An 18476-nucleotide genomic window follows, 5' to 3' on the forward strand; every position below is an offset into this window, starting at 1 on the left:
AGTTTTTCAAAAAGTACTTTTTCAAAAGGCTGGTAAAAAGTACAGAGCCCCTGAAGTCATGAAAGATGATATTTTTTTTTGTGCACACCATAAAAAATATCTTGTTTTAAGACTCGTAATTACGTTTTTGGCTGTCCAATCACATAACTTACTCTGCCCTGTTTGTCTTGATGGACAACAAAAATGTGTGTTGTAAAATAAATAAAAATGTGGAAAATAAAATAAAAAAACCTAAAGCTTTTATTTTGAAAAGAAGCAGGATGAAAGAACAATTACAAAATATGTATTAGGTTATTTTACAATTTCATGATTATATTATGTATCTTGTCTGCATTAATTAATATGATTATTAATTTTATAATGTCTTACCTATTTATTTAATATTGAACACTGAATCGTAATAATGCGTAATCGTCTACTGAAACGTGTTTTCTACGTACCGATGAGAGACTATGAGGTTGCAGATAACAGTATACCTGGACTCAGTTGAAATGCTAAAATGTGTTTATTGGGCTTTTAATAGAGATGAAAGCTGGTGGTGATGATTGTTCATCCAGTGATTAATCTCGCCAGGCCTCTGTGTACCTCTGCTTGCACCGGCCCATATTCCACCACTTCTCCATCTACTGTTATTATCCCTTTGGGTGAATGTGGCTCCAGCCTGAGCGCCCGCACCTTAGTGTGCACTAAATGCTGACAGTTAGTAGCCAGATGTGCACCCTTCTCCATAGCTAGGAACAGCTTCAGCAGCGCGGCGCGTGATATACCCGCTCTGACATAGATGAGATGGATGAAGCCGTCATCCAAGGTGGCGCCTGGGGCTGCCAGCAGGTCCTCCGCCAGGTGGGACTGGTACATGGCCAGCATGAGGACAAAGTCTTCCTCCTGCACCACCACCCAGTCGCTGGGCAGCGGCTGGTCAAGAGGCAGCAGAAGGGAGTCAGACGGGCCTGCGAGGGCTTTGGTGGCGCTTCGAGAAGGCGTGCTCTCCGTTCTCTGCGCTTTGAGGGAGTTGTTGGAGTGGCAGGAGTTGTGAAAAGTGTTCTGGCAGGGAGAGTCTCTGGATGGTCGAGAGGCCGAAGCCAAGGAGGAAACCTGATTGTTACAATGCAGTGTCTTGTTATTTTCCAAACCCTCCTCGATGCTGTAGTCCTCTGTGGCGGGCAGGTAAGCCAGCTTTCCCTTGTAGACGTGGAGAGAAGCCAGCCTCACCAGCGTGCCAATAGTGAACCGGGCAGCACCGACATGACGGTACTTCTCGCTCTCTATGTCGACGTCGGCCACAAAGCCCCAGGCCAGCGAGAGGAAGGAGAAGAGACGAGGGCTGGAGGCCACATGGATGGAGACCAGGTCCATTCGGGCCACAAGTCTTTGACAGAGCAGGAAACCACAGCTGACAAGGAGCTCCTCACTGAACACCGGCGGGACTCTGGAGGAACAAAGGAGAGAGTTCGTCACAACAGGCAGAGCTGGAAGCATATAGCCACAGAGATCATCTAATGCTGCCTTCAAGAGATATCTGTAATACAGTGATTGGAAAATATGCTCATGTGAATTAAATGTGAAAGGAGTTTAAATTGCCATCTTATCAGGCATTCAAAACATGTTTGATCAAGAAATCAATTGTTTTAGCAACTTGATATGACTTCGCGTAAACATACACGCCCACTTTCTTAAGCCAAGATGCGTGTTATCTGTACGCATTTTGAGCTATCTATGTGTAAACATACACACCACTTGGCGTGTTATCACGTAAATATACACGCCACTATCTGTTCGCATTTTGAGCGCCGTATACAGTGGACGGTAGGGTTTAGTAAAAGAAGAAAGCTACGGTTGGGTTTAGGAAACATGGCATGCGGTTTGGGTTTAGGAAAAGAAGAACGGGGTTGGGTTTAATAAAAGAAGAAAGGGACGGTTGAGTTTTGGAAACAGTCCTGTGTTTTACCCATCCACCAACAGCTACCACAGAACTACTTCCACTTCAGGCCCAGGGTGGTGCTTTAGGTCAATATTTCCGACGGAATGCACTTGACCGGGAGACAGGTTGTGTTTACAGTCTTTAAAGCTAGATTTTGTAAGAATTTCTCCCATCTAGCGGTGAAACTGTATATGACAACCAACTGAATATTACTTTATAGCGCTTCCCATTCCAAGAGCGTTTTAACTCCTACGGTGGCTGAACCCAAAATTAGCTCTTAGTATCTCCATCGTTTACACGCAGCGGTTCTAGCCACTCCAATATTAACTTTGGTCTTGTTGCTTTGCCTGTTGCGTTGTCGTTTTAATTCTCTTTTTCGCTTCCTTGGCGACTGAGTTACATGTTCTCGAGAATCTTCAACAGGCTTTCAAATCTGCTGGCAGTCGCGAGTAATCTCCCGGCCGGCATTCGTCACGGTGCCACTGAGTGTAAAAGTGCGAAAGGCGGAGATATGTCCCTCTTTGGCTAATGTATTTTAAAGATGGAGGCGCAACATGGCTGCCGCCATTCGAGCGACTCGCTCGTATGTATTCTGAATGATTCTGAATGTCAGATTCTACGCTTACGAGAATACTTTGATTAGTTGGTGGAAGTAATTACACATGCATGAGCACATATTTGTGAAAGAACAAAGGTTTTTTTGCTAAGAATCAACTAAACAAATGACACAATGTAGGTTTAAGGCAGCAGCAGTTCTAATTACGGGGTCAAAAGGCCATTTAGTGGGCAGAGTTGCACCAGATCCAAAATGGACACCAGTCTAGGACTTCAACTCATGATTATTAACATCATCGATTGATATTTTGGTTACAAAAAATGACAGAAAATATATATATTATTATTTACATAATCTATTTTGTCCAATCAACGGTCCAAAACGTGTTTTATTTACAATGATATAAACCAAGAAAAGCTGCAAATTCTCACATTTTAAGCATTTTTCTTTAACCCTCTGGCGTCTGAGGTTGTTTTGAGACACAGATAATTTTGGCATGCTCTGATATTGTTGTCAAGTTGAACAAATCTAAGCAGTATTTTCGAAATACCATGACTTTTTTCTATAAAACACAAGTTCACCTACAATACTATCTAAGTGGAATGTATTTCATGACTGTACTCCTTTTTAAATTACTGCTAAATAAACAAGTTGTATAAAGTAGTTTTAGAAGTGTGCTGAAATTTGTGAAAAAACATTACCTTACCCATTGTGACGAACTATTTTGGTCACTTAAAGGTGCTCTGAGCGACGTTGGGTGACGTCACTTCTTGTTGACGTTCGAAGTATTGTCAAACAAAACGGAGGCTAGCTCGCCCCTCCCTCCTCCTCATCCTGTCCCCTCCCTTCCGCACACTAAGCCCCCAACCCCCACCCCCAAATCCTTCTTGTTGGTTATTGGCTGGAAGACTGTTTGTTATGTTTCATGGTGCAGGTTGGCGCAGTTTGTCTTTGTTGCCTTTTATGGAGCCTGGCCTGTATACAGAGACCGCGTTTTTTTACAGTGTGTTCACGGGACAGGCAGCTAGCGCATAGTGAGGAGATGTTTGCTGTATGTGACAAAAAATTTTGTAGCCTAAAAAACGCGGGACATCGCTTAGAGCACCTTTAAGGTGATTGTGTGTCTTAGTGAAGTCTTAGGTATGTAACAAGCACAAACACTTTCATCTGCTCCATTGTTTTATACAACTAATTTTCAATCTAAAGAAAATGTTGTTATATGACCAAAAGTTAGTGGTCGGAGGGGTAATGTCTCTTTGTCTATATTCATATAAGGTTTCTGTCAATATTTTTGCCATGCTTGTATGATAAAAACTCATGAAGCTATTCATCTAAAAACATGACATTTATTTTCATCCTGTTGAGCTACAGCAGCAGAGCTCTTGACTCTAGAGAGTTAATAAACAATACATTTACCAATGAGTTCAGCCCTAGAGCAGTCCTCTAGAAGGAGACACAGTTAATAATCTAGCTTCAAAAGTAAGATAAACAGGAAGGTGCACTTAATATTTTTGGGTTAGAAACTGGGTCGAGGCTGTGTTTGGGGGAGTAAGCTATAAGAGGAGTGTAGGGGTGGGGGTAGTTCAATAAACCAGGAGGCTCAGGAAAAAATCTTGGAGGGACAGAATCAGCTTATGGGCCTTCAGACATGACAGGCCAGTCAGACAACAAAGACAACCCCATCTGGGAGAATGGAGACAGGGGTGGAAGGTCATGATAACAGCCCTAACACACACACACACACACACACACACACACACACACACACACACACACACACACACACACACACACACACACACACACACACACACACACACACACACACACACACACACACACACACACACACACACACACTTGCCTGCTGTTACCACCCACAGCCAATTACAGCGATGACTGGTTGTCTCAGTGGAGTTCACTTGCAGTGGCCCTGCAGATATCTCCATATTTATCATTCTGAATTTATTCACCAGTCCAACTATCCAAATCTAGATTTACATCTAAATTTCCATGGCTCTGTTATTTCTACTCATTGTCTGGTAGAAAGGTCAATAAATAACAATATTTACATAAATAAGAGTATACAGCCATGCCATCAGCTCTTTAAGCTAACATCAGCAGCTAACATGCTCACAATAACAATGCTAATAAGGCGATGTTAGCATATTCTCTATCTATTCTAGTTTGTGTTTGTTAGCATGCTAACATTTGCTAATTAGCACACAACGCAAGTACAAGTACAGCTGAGGTTGATGGGAACGTTGTATGTTTAGTCATAAAGTCAGAAGTATTAGGCAAACTTTGACCTGATGGTGGCACTAGATGAGTTTTGGAATCACCAAAACATCAACCCAATTCATCCTTTGGGGGACATAGATGTCAGTACCAAATTTTATGGCAATCCATCCGACAGTTAGCATGGCTTAAAGGAACACGCCGACTTATTGGGAATTTAGCTTATTCACCATAACCCCCAGAGTTAGACAAGTTGATACATATCCTTCTCATCTCCGTGCGTGCTGTAAAGCTGTCTGACGTCTCCAGCGGGATCAACACATCACAGAACAGGCAGGTAACTGGTTCCAGCAATCCTACTGCTCTGAATAAGTGACAAAATAACGCCAACATGTTGTCATTTACATGTTGTGATTTGTAGAGTCACAGCGTGTACAAAAAAACAACGTAACATGAGACACAGCCATCTTCTAACCGTAGGCGGTTAGAAGATGGCTTCTCAGGCGGAATAATATAGTACTTGGGCGGAGGGATATGCTCGCAGCGAGCCTGTCTGACAATATAGTTCCCGGTTTGTTTACGAATAGAAGATGGCTGTGTCTCATGTTACGTTGCTTTGTGTACACGCTGTGACTATACAAATCACAACATGTAAACAGGAACATGTTGGCGTTATTTTGTCACAATTCGGAGCAGTAGGCTATTGGAACCAGTTACCTGCAGGATCTGTGCTAGGCTAAGCTAATGCTGGAGCCGTCAGACAGTGTTACAGCACGCACGGAGATGAGAAGGGTATGTATCGACTTGTCTTACTCTGGGGGTTACGGTGAATAAGCTAAATTCCCAATAAGTCGGCGTGTTCCTTTAAAATGTATGGCAAGCTTATAAAATACAGGACACTGTTAAATAATAAACCACTGGAAACCTTTTACAAGAAGTCAGAGTCTATTTGGGGCCCCTTGTCATATGTTCCAGATGTCTATGAGTTCCTTCAAGAGTTAGTTCCTCATTGTATATCAATACAAATCTGTGCAGCCTAATTATTTCTTTTGTTGTGTCCTGTTTACTACCCCATTTAACTAACTATCTGTAAATAAAGTAGTTAACACTGGCTCCTCCTCGACCAGCTACAACTATAAAATTGTAATAATGTCATATTAAACAATATATCAGTCACAGGGGCCACTTTTCAGCTGGATGAGTACTTTTTACTTTTAACACTGTTTAAAAAAAAACAACTGAACATTATTCATGAAGGTTGAATTTACTGTTGTATTAGACTGTAGTTGTATTAGTTTTAGCTACTGTAAGTGGACCTAATAAAGTGGCAAAACAATTTTAAATAATCTCATTTTATTTCCAGATCCAATCCATGGATTTTACATTGTTTATGCAGTATCTGTGAACCACCAGTGGAGGGAGACTCTCACTCACATCAAAGTATCACATCTGCCACTTCAGAAACAGTCAGCGGTTCAGATGATGTTCCAGCTCGTGCTCATTATGTTTGTGTACAGAAACACATTAAACCCTCACTCAGCAAACCTGTTCAGTGCATTGCATAATAACAGATACGTTCTAGCTGTCACTCGTTTGATCCACGTAGCCTCAGTGAACCCTACATTCAGCTGTGAATAATACCAAATACACTCTGGCCAGGGCCACTGCAGGACAGCCTGCAGCAACCAGAGAGAGAGAGAGAGAGAGAGAGAGAGAGAGAGAGAGAGAGAGAGAGAGAGAGAGAGAGAGAGAGAGAGAGAGAGAGAGAGAGATTTTCTGGATGCCCCGGGAGAGGAGAGTAAACAATACAGAGTCTGGTTCCTTCCTCTCATTGTTGCTGCCACTCTGGCTGGAAGAGCATTGTTTGATGAGAAGCTGATTGGCAGATGCAGTTGAAGTGATGGATGAATGTGGCTCTTTGGTGAAGACTGAACCATTGGTGTAAGGTGTTTTGTTTCATTTCATTTCATTGTGACTTTATTTAATGTATCCTTTATTTAGCTAGGAATCTCACTGAGAATAAAAGTCCCAAACTACACCACAAAAACAGCTTTTTTCACAACACCATGACGCTGCTCAACACCAAGTCCCTTTTACAAGCGCCATCCCGCTCCGCCCCCTCTCCTTTTGCACATGAACTATGGACTGTCTGACTACCTCTGATCACTATGCACTTTATTTGCTAATGTACTTTAATAATGCACTAACATGATCATATTGCATTCTGTTTTATGTCTTTTTTTAAGCACTGCTATATAAAGGAAAAGCACTTTTAATGATTGCACTACTGGTTAGATGTAAAACTGCATTTGGTTGTACTGGTTGTCCTTACCTGTGCAATGACAATAAAGTTGAATCTAATTAAAGGCAGTACAATAAACAATACAATACATAAAGGTTGCTGGACACAGAGCAAAACAAACACTGAAATACCAAATGACAGATTACAACAACAAAAAATAGTAAAAGGGCAAGATAAAGCTTAATGTGACCTACAAAGAGTTTGAGCAGCTTAAAAAGGAAGTGCCTCAAAGCACTTCATGAAGTTTTAAAATTTCCATAGTGACACCAGGTGACTTCAGAGTAGAAAGGGCAGAGTATTTAAAACACAAACAGAACACAGGAAAATGTATACAGCCAGCAGCACAATAAGCAATGTCTTCATGACACTACACAAACTACCTTCACTATACTAAGAGAAAAAGGTCAATTTGTAGTGAAATAATATAATATTCCATGACATAGTTTTGGCACAGAAAATTTCCTACACCACAAACCGCTGATCTATCAGGGGTGTCTAGACCGTTTTGGAAATATTCAGTGGAATTTTCTATCATGTATAAAATTAATGACTCCTGACTTTGGTGATCTCTGACATTTCTTCTAGCCTCATCATTAAGTCAAAATTTCAATATGTCCAATACTTTGATTTACAGGGTTCTAATTCGCAATAATGACCGGCTCGCTCTACATTATCCCTTAACATAGTGAATAAGTGAACAAGGGATTGATTTTCAGACACAGCAGAAGTTCCTCCTCCTCTGAATCTGATCTGTTGCCCTTATTGTTCTTTCCTCCTTTCCTTCTGTTCATCAACTACTCCTTTCTGTTCTTTGTCCTGGCTGAATGAACTCCAAACAATCGCTCAAATGAGCGAGTCATTAATAATTAATAGATGACATAAGTGCATTTTACACTGAAAAGCACCAGAAGGCAGGCCTATGTGTGTCTAAAAAGGATAATACATCTATTATCTGTACTAAAAAACAACAATTCTAATCTAATTGTTGTAATCATTACATCTTCACATAGCAGTTGTGTCTGGAGCATTTACACTACAAAAAATACCCGTTATTATATTTCTATACAGTTGAGATACTGTGCACCATCAGAACTACTGGCTCCCCCATTGCATAGTCTTGTTTAAACCGGATTTACCTGCATGCAGTATATACGTACTTTGCTTATGAAAATTAAGCTTAGCACCGCACCTGGAATGATGTGGCCCAAATAAGTTACCCAACTGGTAAGACTGGTTTGTGTCGATCTCTCAGTTGTAGGTTAGTCATGATAAAGAGTAATAATGCTAGAATGTAGCTTGAACACTTTTAATCTACAGTCAAGAGCTGCAACTACTTATTATTTTCGTTATTGATTAATCTGCCAATAATTTTCTTGATTAACTGAGTAATTATTCTATAAAATCTGTCTATCAGTCTATAAAATGTCTTGCTTCACTCGACCAACAGTCCAAAATCCAAAAATACCTCAGATTTTACTATCATGCATGACAAAAATAATCCGAAAATTTAGGAAGCTAGAACCAGCAACTGTTTGACATTTTGCTTGAAAAATGACTTAAATTGAACTAATGTGATTATTTGATTATCAAAATAGTTGCTGATTAATATGCTGTTGATCGACCAATAGATTAATCGCTGAAGCTCTACTACAGTAAATCAATCACGTAGTAAATTAATTAAGTCACTTCACCCAGCCAGAGTGATGTGTGTGTTTGCAGTCATGAGAGAAACAATATCATGACCACACAGGATTCTTGTGTGTCTCACCCAGAGTAGTGATGTATAGATGCAGCCAAGGCATTGCCTGATCCACTAGGAAGAATACCCAGCGGGGTTCGGATGGCCTCCTCCCAGTCTGGTCTCTCCAGCAGACCATTTATCACCTGACAGAAAATACAGCTTTGGTCAGGTTTGCTGTGTGCTAGTACAGGGCTGTGTATCAAACTTCTATGCCTTTATGCTATCGACTGAAATGTGTCCGATTCCTAGTCTTGTCTACTTATTTTCAAATAATATATATATATATATATATATAATTCTTTTTTTGGACTATATGTGTTAAGTTTCAGTTCTAAAACTAGTATTGAGTTGAACTAGTATTAAACAATTCTAACCAGCTCTAATAATAAGAGGTATATTAGGTTACTCACACTGGGTGAATAAATATAACCTGTTTGAGGTTAAACAGAAGGCTATTCAATATTTGTAAGGCTGCAATGACAATTACTTTCATTACTGTTAATCTGCCAATCATTTTCAATCAATTTTGATTGAAAACTGCATGCCACAAATTTAAAATGCCCAAAGTGATTGCTTGTTATGTCCGACCAGCAATCTAAAATACAAAGATATTCAGTTTACAGTGATATAAAATGCTAAAAAGCTGCTTGAACCAGAGAATGGTTGAAGTTTTTAGAATAAAAAACATTTATTAAAACGGTTGCTGATTCATTTTCTTTCCATTCACTAAATAACTAATTCATTGTTTCAGCCCTGTTTATATGTAGTCCTTTTTCTAGGTTTTAAGTAATGTAATGTTTGAGTTTAGTTTAGTATATCGTAGCGTATTAGAGAATTTCAGATGGACTCAATGGTGATCAAATAAATCAGTGATGTTAATAACAGCAACTACAAAGACTGCTTGAATTCAGTCAGGACATTAGGCTGGGGTCAGTGATGAAACCCATCTATATTCACTCTATTTGTCTCTGATGAATTTCTATTTTATAATTCTACATCTACATTTTATAATTGATAATGTTCATTTTGATACACAACAGCAGGTTTATTATGATGACAGAAGTGTGCATTGTAGACTTTTAGTGTCCTTCACTAATGTAAAGCCAAACAATGTGTGTGTGGATGTGAATATATTGAAACGCATGTTGTGTGTCTCTCTTTACCTCAAACAGAAGTCCATCTCCGGACATGATGACTAAAGCGTCCCACTGCGACAGGTCGGTCTCCTTCACCAGCTCTCGGGCGTGGTTCTGCCTCTCTGCAAAGCACACATACACACATAAATATGTAGGTGTGTCTTTCCTGTACAAGAAATCTAGAAAGTAAAAAAGAGAAATTTGTCCTGTCAGCTTCCTCCCTCCACAGAGAGGTCAGAGGTCACGGTCAGCTCTAATGGAGGTGTGAGAGACATTCGGTGTCTCACTCGAGGACATTTTTCGCTGTTGTTTGATCTCAGAACCTCTAGTTACACATGAAACTAATACGTATGTCTTATTTAAATCATGACATTGGCATTAAGAGCTCAGGTAAACAAGGAGTCCTAGTCCTCCTCGTGATCTTCTTTCCTTTTTCTCTTCAGTTGCCAAATTAAAGTACCTCCGTGGGAGGGAAAGCTGATATATGGTCTTAAATGAAGTGTCGACCACGCTGCCAATTAGTTCAGAACAACTAAATTACCTGGGAGCACTTTGTCAAATTAATCTGAGGCTGAATCGTGTGATGAAGTTGGGCCTTAGTAGGGCTTAGTAGTAGTCAGGGCTTCCTCAATGTGCACTAGAACTACAAAACATGACTAATTAAATATGGAAAAACATAAAAGGTTATAAAAAATATATAGAAAATTAAATGTGAAAAGCACAAGTGTTGGAACAAACAAATGAGGAAATTACAGACTCGTAAAATGAAGTGTTACCAAATTTACTGTGGTGAAACCTTCTCAAGGATGTCTGAGGGATCCAAAACCACACTATATGTGTGCTTTGCTATCTATTGACTGAGCTTTGGGGGTGGTGAGATTAAGCAGGAGCCAGATCAGATATTCAGATATCTTAGCAAGAGTTTATAATGATCTGGCACCTGCTAGGATGGTATTTTTAAGGCCATAGAACAACTGATAAACCATCTAGAGTTTAATGTTTATAACTTTACCTCTCAACTTTCAAAAAACTTTGATTTTACGCTGTTGACTCGAGTGAAAACTGTTCTTTTCTGAACTTTAACTGGACACTGTGAGCACAAGATACTTTAGATCAGCTGTGACTGAACTTTTTTTTTTTTCCAACATATTTATGGAATGACAGTTACTTCTTCATCCCATTGACCTTTGAAAGTCTAACTAAACCTGTCTCTCGTAATATTTTAATATCTTAACAGTTTCACATGATATCTTTGGAGTCAGGTTTTTAAATATTCCTCTCAGTTTTAAGTGTGTGAAGGGATGCATCTCTCTCTCTGTCTGTCTTTGTCTCTCTCTCAGTTTTCCTGTCCTCATTCTGCAGGTGAAAGGGCAGAAGGAATGCTGTGAGGTGTCAAGCAAAGCACACTGGGCTGTCACAACTCTCTCCTCTTATTTCCCCTGCTGAGGCTCAGCAACAACAGAAGCTTTTTCCTTCTGTCTCTCCACTCTTTCACACACATTCTTCTTTCTTTCACTTTAAAAACCACCATCATCCTAATATTGATATTATTTAATATCACGGCATTTATTTGTGAAAAAAAAATCATGGAGCATTGATACATTTCTTAAAGGCATGAACATCTACAGAGCTGCTACCACAACCTGTGTGAGAATGACAAAAAGGGACCATGAAGTCACTGATTAGTTGCTGTAAAGCTGCTAAAAAGCAGTTAATCTCAGCAAAGCTCCCTGCTGCAATGACAGCAGAAAACTTTCAACAGAGTTGTTTTTCATAAATTATATTTTTGCCCAATGGTAACCCGGTGCTCAAATCACAATCTGTGAGATTACTAGATATTTCTGCTGCTAATATTTTTTGACTGGACTAAGCCAGAACATCAGGTTTTCAGAAAGGGAATTTGTTGTTTAGGCAACAAAACCTTAGACTGACAGGTTCCTGATGGACAGCTGAACTATCATAACACAGTAAGACAGCAGGGCAACATACAGGTGGCCATCCTAATCATTCCAACGAACAAAGACATTTCAGCTATAGCAAACCTAGACAGATAGCTACAGTAGGTCCGCCCTATGGCTTAGCTACAGTAGGCCACTAATCAATAAATAGTATAGTATTATATTTTGTATAGTTTACAATAGGAGAAACCACTGAACTGCATCTGATGGGAGAAAAAACACTAAATGCCAACAGGTCTAGAAAATGATTCTATTCTTCTATGAGCCCAAAAATCATCAGATTTTCCCAGACTTTTCTGGGTCTTCTTTTGTCTCTTCCATGTAACTTTAAAATGTAAAAGGAACATTCTTCCTTTTAATGCCGGCGTTGTGTTTATTTACCCAACAGAAGTACAGCAAAGTTATCGCGCACGCACACACACACACACACACACACACACACACACACACACACACACACACACACACACACACACACACACACACACACACACACACACACACACACACACACACACACACACACACACACACACACCTCTATAGAAGTATCTGATTTCTCGGCCACTCCTCTTCCCTTACCTAAACTTTGCAGAATAAAGGAATCAATTCCTCCTTATCAGTCCAGTCACATAACACTTCCTTATCTATGCAGAGGCTGTAAACTAAACAGGATTGAAAAGCCCCAATCAGCAACAAAGCTGTAGAGAAGGGACACTGCAGTGTGGTGGGAGGAGAGCTGAGAGCAGCTTTAGTATGCATCTCCCCTCGTCAGACAGATTGATAATGGCAAAACGACACAGTGAGGGGAAAAACATATAAGTGACACGTCTCACAGTGCTGCTTTTGATGACACCAAAACAAATTCCTTGTATGTGTTAAAAAACGTACTTGGCAATCAAACCCTTTCTGATTCTGATTCTGATACTTAGGTTATGTTGCAGAGGTAAAAAAAAAACAAAAGAAAACGAGAGGAGAGAGTGCGAAACTTTGTGGAGCTAAAACAATGAAATTATTTATTGATCAAAAGAAAATGAATTTCGAGCTAATTTGATAAGAGATTGTAATGATTTTCTAAGGTTGTTTTTTACAATGTTTTGACATTTATGGAGCAAACAATTGTCATATCACAACATTATCATTTAATTGGATTAGATGAAACTCGCTGTAAAGCTCCGTAAAGCCGAGGGGAGCTGCGGCAGATTCAGGTGATCATTTTCACATTGTCATATTTCAAATCTTCCATCATGATGGTTTGAGTGCATGCAAAGTAACGAGGAGAAGCTCTGTCCTCATGCTAACCTTGTATCATCTCCACACTGCTGTCACACACACACACACACGATCTGCGGCTCTTTTCAAACCGCACATCTGCACAACTGCAGTACTCCTCCACATAAATGACAGCAGGTGTTGACAGTTGAACAGCACAAAACAGTATAAACACTGACAGCTCAGTCAGCTGCTGGGAGGTGCCTGAGGGCGTAGACACACAGATGATCACACAAATTTGTACACACACACTTTTTCACATCCTGAAGCGGACTCATATTTAAGAAAGTACATTTGGTGAACATCAGATGCCTTTTAAGGAACACGCTGACTTATTGGAACTTTAGCTTATTCACTGTATCCCCCAGAGTTAGATAAGTCCATACATACCCTTCTCATCTCCGTGCGTGTCGTAACTCTGTCTGATGCACCCACCGCTAGCCTAGCTTAGCCCAGATCCTTGAGGTAACTGGTTCCATCTAGCCCACTGCTCCCAATAAGTGACAAAATAACACCAACATTTTCCTATTTACATGTTGTGATTTGTATAGTCACAGCGTGTACAAATAACAAGGTCACATGAGACACAGCCATCTTCTAACCGTATACAAACTGGGAACTATATTCTCAGAAGGCGAAGCACTGCTACTTCTGCTACTTGGGCGGAGTGATTTGCTCGCAGCAGCTGAGAAGCCCCATGGTGAGGAGCAGAGAGAAACAACGGTGCTTTTCAGGTGTGCGCGCTTATCACTCCACCCAAGTAGCAGTGCTTCGCCTTCTGAGAATATAGTTCCCAGTTTATATACAGTTAGAAGATGGCTATGTCTCATGTGACCTTGTTATTTGTACACGCTGTGACTATACAAATAATATATAATAATAAATAGGAAAATGTTGGCATTTTTTTCTCCCTTATTGGGAGCAGTAGGCTAGATGGAGCCGGTTACCTCCAGGATCTGTGCTAAACTAGACTAGCGGTGGGGGCGTCAGACAGAGTTACGACACGCACGGAGATGAGAAGGGTATGCATGGACTTATCTAACTCTGGGGGATACGGTGAATAGGACAAAGTCCCAATAAGTTGCCATGTTCCTTTAAATAGGCTTAGCAGTGGCTGTATTTGTCATGTTTGCATAGCCAAAATGTTTTGTTTACAGCATGTCACATGTGTCTTTGAATGCCAGTGTACACAGTCAAACATCCCCAACTCACAAAAGCAGTCTTAAAAAGTTTACTGTAACAGTCCCTTCTTAAATCTCATTAAATCCATGCCACCAAAACTCACCACCAAAAGAGAACTACTTTCACCCCACTGTCCTAAAACATGTGATGAACATTATATTTTTTCCCAGTGTGAAGTTAGAAAGACAGCAATAAAAACACTCCTCATCACAGATCCAGAGAGACCCGAATGGGTTGTACCGCTGATAGACACTTCCTCAGCCACGCCTGAACCATGACCAGCTAATAAGAGTTTTAACATTGGAACACTTTTGTGGTCTGCCAGTTGGAAAAAAAGAACCTAAATCGAGCGACAGTTTAGAAAAGAATAACTACACCAAGCAGCAATTATATGAAGTGGTAACAACCACATTAAATGAGTAAAAGCCTCAAAATGATTGCTTTTGGGTCACAGAGTCATGGTAGAAAAACCTGTCTGCAGTATAGGGATGGCTCTCAAAATCCACAAGTGATTTACTTTTCAAAACTTACACTGCAGCAAGATTTTAATGTGAGAACAAAATGATACTTTACATCAGTCAAAAAATGGGACAGGCAGTCAGCTGTTCAGATTCTGTAGATTCATCTTTTCTGCCGGTTTACAATCACATGAAGTAACAAGCCAAACTTTTACAGCAAAGTCAAAATGGAAAAGGAATGTGAAATATTTTGCCTCTTTTTTTCTCTGGTATTCTCTAAAGGAGTACTCCAAAGGTATCTTGTACTACCAAAACATTGGGGGACTTGCATATCCCTAGCATGAGCAAAGCACCAAAAAGGTTGGAAGCTATGTTTTCCACAATGCAAACAGATAGAAACAGACAGCATCTTTCCCAGCCTGGTTAATGCTTACATCTTTTAACTTTCGCAGCCCTGTGCTTTCATCATCATCACAACATCGTGATGAGTAAACTGATCTTCATGTCGGTGGAGTACCACAGGCCAGCCAGGTTTGTGCCCGAGTCTGCTAAATTGTATTACAGGGCTTCTGGCATTTTAAGGTCCAATGTCTCAAAATGTTATTACTCTATACTGGTTTGAGCCACCACTGTAGTTGCCAAGTTGTCTCAAACTGTCCCTCTTTTTCTCGCGGTTCAATTTCTCTCTCTCTTATCGTCCAGGATCCAGAAATGCCAAGCCTGATGCTCTTTCCCAGCAGTTCGCCTCAGCTCAGGACCCGACCTCCGTGGAGACCATCCTCCCTTCTCGGTGCCTGGTGGGAGCTGCCCGAATGGATATAGAGGCCCTGGTCCAGGCGGCTCGGGAGCAGGAGCAGGTACCAAGCCAAGAACCCCCTAACCGCTTGTTTGTGCCTCTCTCTGTCCGATCACAGGTGCTGGACTGTGGGCATAATTCCAGAATTGCCTGCCATCCCGGGGCAGCCCAGACCCTGGCACTGGTCGGACAGCGCTTTTGGTGTCCATCAATGAGAACGGACGTCCAGATTTTCGTGGCAGCCTGTGCCGTCTGCACTAGGAACAAGTCGGGTAGCAGACGTCCTGCGGGGCTCCTAAGGCCTCTCCCCATCCCTCACCGCCCATGGTCACACATAGCCATCGATTTTGTGACTGGGCTCCCCATTTGTGTTGGCAATACAAGCATTTTGACTGTGGTGGATTGGTTCTCCAAAGCTGCCCATTTTATTCCCTTGTCTAAGCTACCCACTGCCAAACAGACTGCTGAGTTACTAGTTTTTCATGTGTGCATGGTCTTCCTTCTGACATAGTATCTGATCGAGGGCCTCAGTTTTCTGCTCAGTTTTGGAAGGCGTTTTGCAAACTGATCGGTGCTTCTCCCAGCTTGTCTTCAGGTTTCTTCAAAGACTGTCACGTCTTTCAGTGTGGATTCTAGCACATGCTCATGTTCTATTGGATTTACCGTTTTTTTTTTTTTTTTTTTTTACCAAAGCCTATGTTTTTTTTTTTGTACTTTGATATTGGACTTTACCTTCTTGGAAACCTTCGCTTGGACCTTGCCTTTCCTTTTTGTCTGCCAACCTGTGTACCGAACTCTGCCTGTTCTTGCCACTTTGGAGATTGGACTGAGCCCTGCCTGTTACCTCTGCCGTGTTTTTTTTTTGTTTGACTTTTTTGAGTTTGCCTACCAAGTTGCTCTGCCTGGCTGCCTATTCCTGTGTTTCTTCTTTAAAACCTACATAATCTACTCTCTGCCTCCTGAGTCTGCTTTTGGTTCCACAATCTCTTACCTGGCCTCACCGGCCCTGACACAAACTACTTTATTGATAGCTTCTTTTCCCCCATTTTGTAGGATCTATGATCTTTCAATGATTCCTGTCCACCTTGTTAGTTCTTCCACATCCATGGGCCATGGCACAGAAAAGAGCTCCAAAACAGGTTGTGCTGTACCTTGATAAATGAACATGCTATTCTTTAAGAGAGCACATAGATTGTTGCCATAAAAGAGAAAACAAAAGACTGAGAGAAAAATAAAGAAAGGAAAAAAAGGAGCAGCACAAAGAGGTTGTTCGAGGGGATATCTGTCTCCTCTGGTAAATATTTGTAATTTGTATTGAGCAGATGAGTCAGAGCACGAGAGGAAGACAAGCATGTTGCGGCCGTTTAATTAATACTGTGTGACAGACATCTCATGATGCCTGAGCAGTGACGGAAACGTCTTTACTATTAGTCACTTACAAATGCAAAGATCTCTCCTGCCAAGATCCCATCCACAGACGAAAGAAAGAATAAAGAGTGTCCAGCTTTTGTTTCATCCCATACAGATGATTACAATAACATGAAACAAGTACATGACGTAGCTGTTTTAGCAAGCATTATGGCCAAACTTATTATTATACAAACACATTTTTTATTGGTCAAATTGGGTGAGTCTGACAGACTTAGCAACAGTTAACTAAGGGGGGCGGGGCTTTGCAAACAGAAAGAGAAACTGATAGATGCCACTACATTGTCTTGGAAAGCAAGTGGTTGATATCTCCACTTTTGAGCAAACTTGAGTTTTGAGCGTCAAACTTTTCTGCATTAAGTTATGGTGCAAATCTCTTTATTTATGTAAAGGAAATTATTATTAGATATTTGAGGGGGTTGCACTGGCCAGTTTTGATTATTGAGGGAGTTGTAACCCCTCCTCCCTGTAAATTACACCTATGGTGTGATCACATGCAGATGTGAAGTAATCATTCAAACATGAGCAATCTGAACACTGGAGCAGGTCTGGCTCATTAAATTCAAAGGGGCTAGTGCTAGCTACCATCTCTCCATCTACAGTGTGTTTAATCAGGTAGACTCTCTGTTCAATGTATATTAACTGTTAAGCTTATAATAAACAATCCCATGTTCATAACTGGGTATAAAATGTTCAGACCATCCGATGCACACAGCCTTTTGCACAGAGCTGTCTGTTGTATTAAATCTTTGTAACAAGCCGTTAATAAGCAAACATTTGGGTTGTGAAAATCATTTTGGAATCAACTATTTGCAAGTGTAAAGGGTGAGAGTTTTTTCACCATTAATAATCAACCATGGTAGATGTTTATACGCTTTTATTAAATGGATCAGATGTTCTTTTCCACAAGATGTCGAGTACAAACCAGTTTAAAACTTCTCAACAGCAGAGGACGGAGAGCGTATTTAGATTGTAAATGTGACTACACTCAAAGGACGTAATAATGTACTTTTAATTAATAACGTTACAGGTTTCAGCTATAACACAGCTGAGGCAGATCAATTATCGGATTACAGTGAAAAATGTAAATAGGATTGTTTCTCATACTATGGAGCTCAATTAGGATTGTTGAGGAATTACTAGACCGCACACAAAAAAACAAAAAACACAATACTTATCTACGGAGGCATCATTCAGGGATATTTGGGAGAGGTTAGAGTCAAAGTTTTATTTTAGAAGTGTATTTGTCGAAGAGATGGTCTATCACCATGGTTTTAAATCTCCCTTTAAGTAGTCATGCTCTCTCATGTAGATGTAGATTTGGGGATTAAATATATGCTCTGGGATTAACTTGTCAAAAAGTGCATCTCAGAAATCACAAAAAGCTCAGTTTTCGTGTTTTCCACAGCACAGTACCAGGAAGCTGAATTCTCATATGCCTCTGTCTGTCTGCCCTCTTTTCTCTGTTTATGCACCTCACACTGTGAT

The 18476-nt window shown here is 40.5% G+C and overlaps 1 protein-coding gene across 1 annotated transcript in view; it reads right to left on the minus strand.

Annotated features, from left to right (window-relative positions):
- Positions 1–486: 486 nt before the first annotated feature.
- Positions 487–18476, minus strand: part of LOC120567942 (sphingosine kinase 1-like) — a 36825-nt gene continuing 18835 nt past the window's right edge. Inside the window, exons 3-5 of the mRNA XM_039815051.1 lie at positions 9922–10016; positions 8786–8901; positions 487–1429 (exon numbers count right to left, since the gene is read on the minus strand). Of these exons, the coding sequence (XP_039670985.1) occupies positions 550–1429; positions 8786–8901; positions 9922–10016 (1091 nt within the window). The 3' untranslated portion in view covers positions 487–549. The remainder of the gene's footprint in view (positions 1430–8785; positions 8902–9921; positions 10017–18476) is intronic.

This window comes from Perca fluviatilis, chromosome 1 (assembly GCF_010015445.1).
Source record: "Perca fluviatilis chromosome 1, GENO_Pfluv_1.0, whole genome shotgun sequence".
In the NCBI taxonomy this organism is placed as follows: Eukaryota; Metazoa; Chordata; class Actinopteri; order Perciformes; family Percidae; genus Perca; species Perca fluviatilis.